The sequence below is a fragment of the Nuphar pumila genome, chromosome 7 (genome assembly GCF_984573655.1).
Source record: "Nuphar pumila chromosome 7, dmNupPumi1.hap1.1, whole genome shotgun sequence".
NCBI lineage: Eukaryota > Viridiplantae > Streptophyta > Magnoliopsida > Nymphaeales > Nymphaeaceae > Nuphar > Nuphar pumila.
The window spans coordinates 116,175,811-116,186,889 of record NC_143255.1 but is presented as its reverse complement, the minus strand read 5'-3'; the positions used below and the strand labels follow the sequence as shown (position 1 = coordinate 116,186,889).

The 11,079-nt window shown below is 40.0% G+C and overlaps 1 protein-coding gene across 1 annotated transcript; it reads right to left on the bottom strand.

Moving 5' to 3' along the window:
* Positions 1-2,194: 2,194 nt before the first annotated feature.
* Positions 2,195-6,189, bottom strand: LOC149833074 (disease resistance protein Roq1-like). The gene is made up of 4 exons (XM_090014881.1): positions 5,498-6,189; positions 3,716-4,820; positions 2,570-2,872; positions 2,195-2,484 (listed from the first exon to the last, which is right to left on the bottom strand). Exons 1-4 carry the CDS (start codon positions 6,055-6,057, stop codon positions 2,251-2,253), a joined length of 2,202 nt encoding a protein of 733 aa, XP_089871007.1. The 5' UTR covers positions 6,058-6,189; the 3' UTR covers positions 2,195-2,250.
* Positions 6,190-11,079: the final 4,890 nt, after the last annotated feature.

Below are 11,079 nucleotides of genomic sequence, written 5' to 3'. Positions count from 1 at the left end.
TATTTTTTTATCTTTCTTTAATTTGATCATTTTTAACCAGAACTTTCATACCTTCGTCCTTAATACACTTGCTTAAATCTCTAGTTTTTTCTTTCTCTACATTTAACTATCTTATATATATTCTTTACACCTACTTTTATATCCAACTTAGTCTCACTGCAAAACAATCATTTACAAATGAAAATCAGATACCATCCTAACCCTACATATGTACCCATACACCTCTTCTTGAGTGAGCTTTGAACCTAATAAATGGGTTTTGGATAACCATGTTTAACTTGTTCACCATGGATTAGGTAATGCAAGTCCAACTAGGAAAAGGACATAGGAGGAAGCACCTAAACGTGCCAACTGTCTTCCTAAGGATACGGGTGCAAACAGTTCACGTTTGGTTGGACCTATGAGGTAGGTCCAACACTTTAGGTCCAGATACAAATTCTTAAAGCAAGATCCAAGGGGATATTTAGATCAGATTTAGATTTACTTATTCAGATTATTTTTTGGATTTGAATATGACCTACATCAACATTTTAAGTTGGATCTATGTTTGGATTCATATCTGATCCTATTTCCTCACACATTTCACACGTAAGAAGCTTGATTTCAGTCTTCTTTTATGAGAAACATTTTTTTTATGGATAATCCAAGAGAAAAACCCTTCCATCATGGACCGCACATTGCCTGGCCTCTGGTTGGTAAAACCCTTCAGGCCGCCCCCTGACTACTGGGGAGTACACCTAGCTTTGACCTTGCTGCAAGTGATGCCACCCGTGGGATGGGGCCTAGCATTTACTGCACATATTTGGGTTTTAGATCCAACTTTACATCATTGCATCTCATTTGAATGAGTCCGGTATTAGAATCCAATGTACAAAATTTGGCTTCAGATATGGATCATGCAAGGTCTGGCCCATATCTAATCTGTTTGGCCATTGATTTGAGGGAATTGGTCTCTGTCGGTCTGCCAATAACCAAAAAACTGACAACAAAGATGACTCTGCATGACCGGAAAATGGTCAGGAAATCTTTGATGTCTAAACTTTAAATTTTATTATTTTCTTGATTTTTTCTCTTTCTAGAGTTCTTAATTAGTTCAATGTAATTTAATTCAATTCAAATAATGGGTTTGTTTACGATTTAGCTTGTAAACTGATTTAACACATTTCTTGGGCTGTGGCAGTAGGGATCAAATGGGACAGAGTTCCGACACAGGTCCACATACTATATCCAACTCATCCATTGTGTCCACACTATATCCAACTCATCCGTTGCCACATCCAGATAGTATATAGCTGAATCTGGGTGAGATCCAGATCCAATAAAGTTTGAACTGTTTGAATCTGGGACTAAATTGGATTTAATATGATTGGGTCCGAGTCAAAATCAGGTCTAAGCCAACCTGATTAACTTTTCCATTTGAAAAGTATACAAAGTTCTTATCTATTTTCAGTGGATCCAATACCCTAGTGTCTCACATCTTAACTTTATTCGGAATTTCAGTTTTGAGATTCAAATAAAAGACTAATCTAGAACCAGACTCGGTTTTCAAAATTCAGATTTAGTTTTGGTTCCGCCCATATCCAACCAGTTTTCATCCTTACTCAACTTGGATAGACTCAGTGGATCCGGATTACCTAATGGCCTTATTCTGACCCTCCATGGAGCTTACGGCATTCGGATCCTCTACAATATCAAATTGTATTGTAGGTACAAAGCGCTTATAGTTTGGTAAGGATGTTGCTTTCTTCATTAAATAAAAAAAAGAGCACTTCTGTCAAAAAAATGGGTTTCGTGAGTTATGGGTCCTAGATGAGTTCATAATGTGGACAGAGTCATGGACAAAAGGGATTAGAAATTTAAATTAGCTTGTGTGATCTGTGAGCCACTAAAATTGTACTTAATTGTATGACTATGAGTATCAATTGCCAATACTGAAAGGTCTAGGTAATGCTGTGATCCAAGAAAGGATTGGTATTGCTATTCTGAAAGTTCAATTAATGGGCCACAAATTATCATTCCCCATTCTGACTGCCTGTTGAATTCTAAAGAGTCCATGTATTAATTTCCTTGGCGTCTCTTATTACAGTAATGAGGAGTTCCTTTGCCAAGAAAAGATCGATTGCAGCGTGTGGAACAGTATGTTAATGTCTATTTTATTGAATTCTATAGTTGAATGAATCACTAGGCAGACATCTTAAGATTAACACAAAATTTGTGATACTACAATATCAGATTAAGTTTGACAGCGATTCATTCAAGGGAGCTCAATTTGCAAATGCTTGCGGGTAGGACTTTTAGTTCATGGCAGTACTTGATACTCAGCGATTCCAGCTTGTTAAGATTCCCAATCGATTCATCAACTTGGAGCAACTTCATACAATTCCAAAGCACCAGCTTCACTAGGCACGGCGTAAGAGCAAAATCAGGAGATTCCTCGAGTAGATCACAAAAAGAGAGTTCCAGGACCTTCAATCTCTCGAAAACCTGCAGATCAATCGATTCAGAGATAAATGATCGGAGCTATAATACATGGTTAATAATCTCATTTGTTTTAGCTATTGCGACTAACCGTCTTCGTTGAACGTAGCACTCTTCGGATCCCTGAGCAGTTCCGTAGTTGGAGAACAGCAAGTTCCTCGGGATGGCATTCATCATCATCACATAGCACGGACTCCATGGAACAATTTCTTGCACGCAACCATCTCAAATTCCTAGGCAGCTGCACTAATCCTCTTCCGAAATTGCAGTGGTCTATAAGGAGCATCCTGAGGTTGTCAAAAGCTGCAAAGGCGTTTCTGCTCAAATGTTCCTCCATGCTATTTCTAGAGCCCCGATCGAGAATGATGGCCTGGATGTGGTTGTTCTCCCTGGCCTAATAAAAAGAACCAAACAAGACAGCTAAAAACACAAGTGGGAACAACATATTAGGGGTGGGGGAGCCTCCTTGTACACTCCTCTCCTCACTACTCCCTAACAATAAAGCGGCTCACTCAATTTCCAGCACGACTCATCAATTGACTCAACCAACAAAATATGCTGATTTATATAAAGGCAAGAGCTGGGTCCCTAAATGGAATTTCCCTTATAAAAACTAAAAGACGATGGCATTATTCCTATCCAAACTCTCTGTAATCCTTGAATCTTTGTAACTGGTAGGGGTCGGGCTAACCCCAGCTTTGCTAACGAAAAAAAAAAAGTAAAATTCAACCTTCTGAGTATAAAAAACGAGGGTCCGCTAATTGCTTTGAGTCATTCAATTGGCCATCTATTCCCAAACAAGAATTGCTGACACCAAGCTTAGAGAGTCTAATCACAATTAAGACTTGAGTTACCAAGTTATTTCAGGCTCTGTTTGGGAAGTGGTAGCTACAGCTAGGAAGGAAATTAACGCATCTGCTAAAAGCATGGTCAAACTACCTTGGTGGTGGATGTTTGGAAACGGACAGCTGGGATGAGAGTTTCTGCATTAGAGTGGAACTGAGGCCAATTCTCCTTCTGTGTTTGGCACTAACTACCGCATCTTAGAGGTAAGAGGTGGTAGCTGCCAAATCCAGGATTTGGCATCTGCCACTTTTTCAAATGCATAAACATCCTCAAAACAGAGCCTCAGTTTCCAGCTCAGGGCTAAAGCTTGATTTGGCCCGCCCAATGCGTGTAGCACAAGTATTGACAGAAATGAAAGCAACTAAATAATGGAAAATATTATTTCTCTTACCTCATTGTACTTCAAGACCTTTAACGCTTCATTCCTATCACAAAGTCTGCTAAGCTTTCGATGGTCCGAAATGCCTTGTTGTCGAACGATCTCTCTTCCCATATCTCGGATTTGGTCATGCATTTTACAGTAACCATCGTTTTCAATGCTAATGAGAGACTTGTGCTGGAGAAATTTAATTGCAACCTTTGGGTAATATCCACAGGCCTTCCACATATAAATTGCACTTTCTATATCTCGAATACTGCTGAAATTAAAGCACGCAATGTCCAAGAATATACATTGTTCTTCATCATCTAATCCTTCATAACTGATTTTCAATCTTTTATGGATGTCGTTGGGCTGCATTCTTTTCAACTTCTGCAACATTTCTTGCCAATCGCCTTTAGCCTCTAGATTGTAAAAATGTGACCCAAATACTTCCAAAGCCAATGGTAAGCCACCCGCAATCCTTGCGGCCTCCTTGGATAACTCAATATACTCCTTCGGTGCTTCTCTCTTGACAAATGCATGAAGACTGAACAGCTCAAGTGCTTGATCATCATCCATTTCTCTAGGCTTATAAACCTTACACTCTTTTAGTAGTATTGAACTGTCACGTGTCGTAATAATAATCCTACTTCCCTTACCAAACCAGCCATGTTCCCCAGCCAATCCATCTAGTTGGTCTCTATGATCTACATCATCAAGGACAATAAGGACTCTCTTAGAATTCATTCTCTGCTTGATCATGCTAATTCCTTCTTTAGTGTTGTTGATCGATATTTTTTCTTTTAAACAGTCGCTAATAAGCTGGGACTGGAGAGAGGCAAGTCCGTCCAGTGGCTTCGACTTTTCCCTAACATCTGAAATGAAGCAACTGCCTTCAAATTTGCGGAACAGTTTGTTAGAGATGGCCATTGCGATAGTTGTTTTTCCCAGACCGCCCTCTCCGCAAATTGCAACCATGTGGACATCGTGTGTTTCTTCTGTCTTCAGCAGCTTCATCACAAAATCTACGCGAGAATCAATCCCGACTGCGTACCCTTTTGCTATATCAAATTTAACATGATTTAATTCATTGAGGACCCTTTTGACAATGAGGGATACCAGTTTTGCTTCATGCCTGCCAATTTTCAAGAGAAAATAAATGAACTAAGAAACACAAATCATAACAAGGACAGGGGACAAGACATGGCAGCAAGTATTGTTCAGTCTTTACAGCTCAGCTCAGAGACTTAAGTTTAAATCAAGGGATAATCCGTTAACCAGTGTTCTGTTCCGACCACCCTGATATAGGTCACAACACAGGATCTACTCATCCCTATTTGTATATACCTTAATGTCATGCCCCTTATCAGATCTCTTTGTTGCAAGTTTTTTTTTTTATTAAATCTGGCACTAGAATCCGACCAGTGTAGGATTTTCCAGTGATTCAAAAATCAATGACTAAAAATACCAAAACTTTATGATTAAAAAATCACATTTTTGTTTCAGAAAAAGATCCCGTGGTTGATCTCGATTAGATCGACCGTGCTGAATTCATATCTGGTGTCAGATTTAATGAAAACAACTTGCAAGTTGCAACAAAGAAATTTCACAAGCAGTATGCCATAAGGGTGTAAAGATAGGGATGAATGGACCCCGTTCGTGAGATCACCTGTAGATAATTCTTCCTTTTCTTTTCATTGGAAAAACAATGATAAAACAGACCAAATCAGAGAGAGAGAGAGAGAGAGAGAGAGAGAGAGAGAGAGAGAGAGAGAGAGAGAGAGAGAGAGAGAGAGAGAGAGAGAGAGAGACCCATGTGTTTGAGTCTCGAGATCGAACCCTGAAATCTCTGCTGCTTCCTTCAATGAATTTCTCCATCCTTTCACAACATCTACTTTTTCATTAAACTCGTGCTCGGGGAAGTAGCTCCCAAATAGTCCTCTCTGATGCCCAACATCTGATGGCTCGACTTTGTAGAACACGGGGATGATCAACCTCTTACTCGATGCTTTTCTGCACTCGACCATCTTGGAGATCTCCATCAAGCACCACCTCGACTCGGCGTATCCCTCGGAGAAGACGGGAATCAAGATCTCCGATCTCTCTATGGATCGAAGCAGCTCTGATATATTCTTTCCCTTCTCCAATTTCTCGTCATCTTTGAAGGTGTGTATGCCTCTCGCCTCCAGATCCTTGTAAAGGTGACCAATGAAAGTTTTTCTGATGTCTTCTCCTCGAAAGCTCAAGAAAACATCGAAGTCGAAACCACCATTTTCTGGCAGCGATGACGATGATGGCGGTGAGACGGGCTGCTCTTCCTTCTCGGGGGTACTCTTCGAGTCTTCTCGTTTCCGCTTCATTCTCCTAAACATCAGACACACACAACGACGATGATAGCGGTGGGTGCCAACAGACGCTTCATCTCTTTCTTGGATTCGTGAAAGGAAAGGTGGGTGTTAACTGTAAATAATGACACCTTTGTTCTTGGTGGACAAGAAGAAGACTTGTAAAGCTTTCAGCAACAGATGTCCGACAGTGGCTGTCACCGGAGAAGGGAGGTGGGAGAGGGAGGGTTTGGTTGAGAGAAAGAAAACGAAAGAGGGAGAGAGAAAAAGTAAATGAGGGGCTTATATGCCACCAAAAGAGGGTAATGCTCCTGTAGTAAAAAATATTTTCCCCAAGTGCCCATCTTATACCCATTTCACTTATATGCTTTATTTACAAACCCTATGTTTCAAAAAGCAGTGTCTTCTCTTAAAATTCCTTACTCACAACGTCCTTCCTTTACTCCCAACGAATCTATTGCAAAAATTCCACGTAACTCTTTTCTTTTCCAAAAAGTTTTAAAAACTTAGTGTGGAGAGCACATCAAGAAGCGGTATTTTAATAACAAAAAGCACTTCAAGGGGTCACACTTGCAAGTACTATCAAATCTGAAATATGTTTCTGAGCAAGATGATCAGCCTGACCTGCCTGACGAAGAATGCCTGACGAAGAAGATGATGATATTCAGGGAAAGTCTTATGATGCTATCTCTTTTCACATTCTTTTGATTGTTATCATACCCTGTTTGATACTAGTAAATGAATACTTTAGTACTAAATAGGTGAATGTGCTCATTAACATCGATAACACACAACTTCATTTGAGAGGATGTTGTACGGGAGATCAAATGCAAGTTCAAAGAGCATTTAATTTTTATTTAATGTGATGATCAACAATGAATCACATCTTAGGTTTATGTAAGTTTGCCTAGATATGAGTTTGCAGCTTCAAGGAGTTAAGTTCATAGATATTTAAGGGGTGGACGTTGTATCGAGGATACACTCGTTCCGTAAGTTGAAAAAAGTGGCATAGAATTTTAAGGCTACGAAGATGACCTTCTCAAGGATGTATCAGAGATCATCTGTGTTGCTATAGTATATCTTTTAATGAAGAAAATTCAGCCTATAAAAGTGTCTTGAAGCTATTGAAAGGTATCAAGGTATTGCAAGCAGATCAAGTGACGCTGAACACGAGGTTTCTGCTCATGCTAAAATCATGGCCCACCATTGTAGGTTTTGGATGAATGTCATGTGGCACTTAACGTTTCCGTTAAGTGTTAAGTTTCCGTAAAAAAATTTGAATGAAAAAGATAATTAAAAAAAAAAGTGTACGAAACCCCCCAAAAACGCCTGCCTTTCGGGGTCCTTTCTCTCGTCTCTATCTTGGCGGTCTTCTCTCGTTGTTGTGGAGGTGGAAACACGCACCTCCTTTCTCGTCTCTCTCTCTCGATGGTGTGGAGGTCGAGATACGGAGAGACGTTGGAAGCCCCCTATCTCTGGTCTCTCTCGTTTCTCATTCTCTTCTCTCTCTCTGCTGTGGAGGTGGAAACGCGCAGGCCGGCGGTTTCTGCGATCAAATCAAAGAATGGGAGGAGGGATCTCGCAGCAAAGGATAGCTCCATCCCGAAGAGCATCGATGGTTTCTTTCTGGTGATCTTGGCAGGTACGAATTGTCTGTCATTTCTTTAAGTTTCTGATTCTGCTTCATCATGCATGTTGATCTGTTGCATCCTTTTGCAAAAGATACAAGCCAGCAATCTTTCTGCTTTTATCGGGGACTCTTTTGATTCTTTTCTTATGGCTTGACTACACATGCTTTTCTGCTAATAGAAAGGGTGTTTGATCCTCTCTCTCTCTCTCTCTGGAAGCAAATTTGTTTATGATTCAAGTTCCTTTCCAGACATCCTATACTCAGCATCCCCATTTCTGCTTTTTCAATATACTGCTCTGTTTCTTTGCTAGCTTTTGGATGTCTTAAATCTGAAATTTTTTGAAGTTCAGTTTAAAAGCTGCATCAAACCATAGAAAACGTTAGTTTATCTTGTATTGGCATCTCATCTGACTTGTTGAGAGGTGGACTAAATAACCAAAGAGGCTCTTCTCTTTGGTTGTGCGAGCTTTGCTACCATTGAACTCCATTGACAACCACCACTTTTTTTTTGAGATTTCCATTTTTCTTTTTTATTTATCAAAAAATATTCTTTTATTTTATTTTATTTTCCCGTCAATTATTATGAGTTTCTTTATGTATGTAGGTATGATAATATGTTCAAGTTACATATATTGGGCTGCCCTACAGTGATTTCTATGGATCCAGATCTCAACAAATTTATTCTTATGAATGAGTAAAGGCCTTTGTTCCTTGATACCCACAGTCCATGGTTGATATCTTGGGAAAATGGAACATTGCGGTAATCCCTGTGTCCCTCCATAAGACTACGCAATGCTTACCCCCATCAACACCAACATGATCAGAGATGTCTTTCTGAAAGACATTAAAGACATTGACAGTTTCATGTGTGACCCCCCCGGGCGATTTTGTCGGAGGGGATAACCTTAAAAAAAAAAAAAGAGGGAAAAGTCGATTCCTCATTTGGGTGAGCCACCTTCCCCATAAAATACGGGTCAGACTATAAATAGCCTTCATGGTGTGCCTCTTCCCCTCAGTCGAGCAAGAGAGAGAGAGCAACAGAGAGACGACGAAGAAAAACTTTGCAGGAGACTTACTGGATTTCGGCGCTGGCGATGAGGTAAAACCCTCCTCCTTCTTCTTCTTCTTTGTTTTCTCCTTTATTTTTCAAGCAAAGGGAGTCGGCAGCCATAGCTACCGGCGAGCTGTAGAAAAATGAAAAAAGGGGATTACAAGAGAGAGAGATGCACAGTGAGCAGCCGGCTCCTCTGTGTTTGTGAAGAAGGGGGAAAGACGGAAGGGGCAATGCCCCTTTCGCCTGTGTTTTATTAGAGGGGGACTGGGTCAGTCGGGGTGCGACTCGGACCGAAACGGGTCGGTTTGGACATGACCCAAACCGAACCTATTGGTTTGGGTCACGCCAAGACCGAGCCAAATTAAAAATAAAAAAGAGGTTGGTTCGGCCCAGACCGAATCGGGTCGATCTGGATTGCACCTAGACCAAACTGAACTATATGGTCCTTTAAAAAAAAATTTGTCGATCGAAACGGTTCAGACCGAACCAATTTCGGTTGGGTCGGTTCAGACTGAACTGGTCTAAATCAAACCGGTTTGGATCAAAATGGCCAAGGTCAAACCGGTTCAAGTATAGTCCGTTCAAACTGAATCGTTTTGGATTAAACTGGGTTATACCAAACTGGTTTGGTCTGACTAGGTTTCAGATCCATATTAATTTGATCTGGATCAGATCGAATCTAGATCCAGTCAATCTAAATAAAGCTAGATCTAAGGAGATATGGGTCTCAATTCAGACTGACTATTCTGGATCCAGAACATAATTGAATCTGGTTTGGACCAGTTCTGAATCCAAATCAGTTCTGGATTTGATTAAATCAACTATGGATTCAGATCAGAACTGGATCTGGATTCAGTCAAACAATTTTGAGATCCAGATAAAAAATGGATTTGGATTGGGTTATGATTATTTCAAATTTTAAGAACCATTTTCAAAATAACCAAAATGCGCTTGTGAGTATCCAAGATTCATTTTGGTAAAATGAACATAACTTTGTATCCCAAACTCGGAATCGAGTGAGATTTGGTGCATTGGACTCGTATCGTAGAGGAGAAATTACTTATCATCTTATTTTGGTTAAATTAGAGGTACAAAAATTGAGGTCTCATGAGTCAATTCAAGAGGGATATTTTGATAATTTTATTAAAGTATAAGAACTTTTGTGCATTAATACGAATATGCTTGTGTAATGACTAGATTTTACTGTTAGAGCATCTTGAGATTTGATTGCGACTAGAGCACAATATTCGTATTTGAGGTAAGAGATATTATAAGTAATTTTAGATGTAAATAAACATTTTTACATTGTATGTCATGGTTGTGAATTAACATGATTAAAATTATAGCTTTTCAGTGTGAATATGATATGCATAAATTAACCATGCATGATATTATGGGATAATTACATACATATGTTAGTTGTGAAATATATGTTAGTTGTTGTATGTCATGCATGTTAGAAAGATTATTTTGTGATAGCATATCTGTGTGATAAATTGTTAATAACATGCATTGTGATGAGATTATGTTTGGACTTAAGTTTCATTACTATTCTATTGATATTGTATGAATGTATACATTGAGATTAACATGCATAACCCCTTCAATCCCGAAAGTTGCGACCTGTGATAAGGGCTACCTAGTTCGCGACCATAGATAGCCTTCGTGGTGCGCCTCTCCCCCTCAGTCAAGCAAGAGGGAGAGAGCAGCAGAGGGACGACGAAGAAAAACTTTGCAGGAGACTTACTGGATTTCGGCGCTGGCGACGAGGTAAAACCCTCCTCCTTCTTCTTCTTCTTCTTCTTCTTTGTTTTCTCCTTTCTTTTTTGAGCAAAGGGAATCGACAGCCTTGGGTATCGACGAGTTGTAGAAAAATGAAAAAAAGGGGATTACAAGAGAGAGAGAGATACACAGTGAGCAACCGGCTCCTCTGTGTTTGTGAAGAAGGGGAAAGACGGAAGGGGCAATGCCCCTTTCGCCTGTGTTTTATTAAAGGGGGATTGGGTCAGTCCGGGTGCGACTCAGACCAAAATGGGTCGGTTTGGACATGACCCAAACCGAACCTATCGGTCTGGGTCACGCCAAGACCGAGCCAAATTAAAAAAAAAAGAGGTTGGTTCGGCCCAAACCGAATCGGGTCTATCTGGATTGCACCCGGACCAAACCGAACTATATGGTCCTTTAAAAAAAATTGTCGATCAAAACGGTTCAAACCGAACCAATTTAGGTTGGGTCGGTTCAGACTAAACTGGTCTAAATCAAACCGGTTTGGATCAAAATGGTCATGGTCAAACCGGTTCAAGTAGAGTCTGTTCAAACTGAATCAGTTTGGATTAAACTGGGTTATACCAAACCGGTTTGGTCT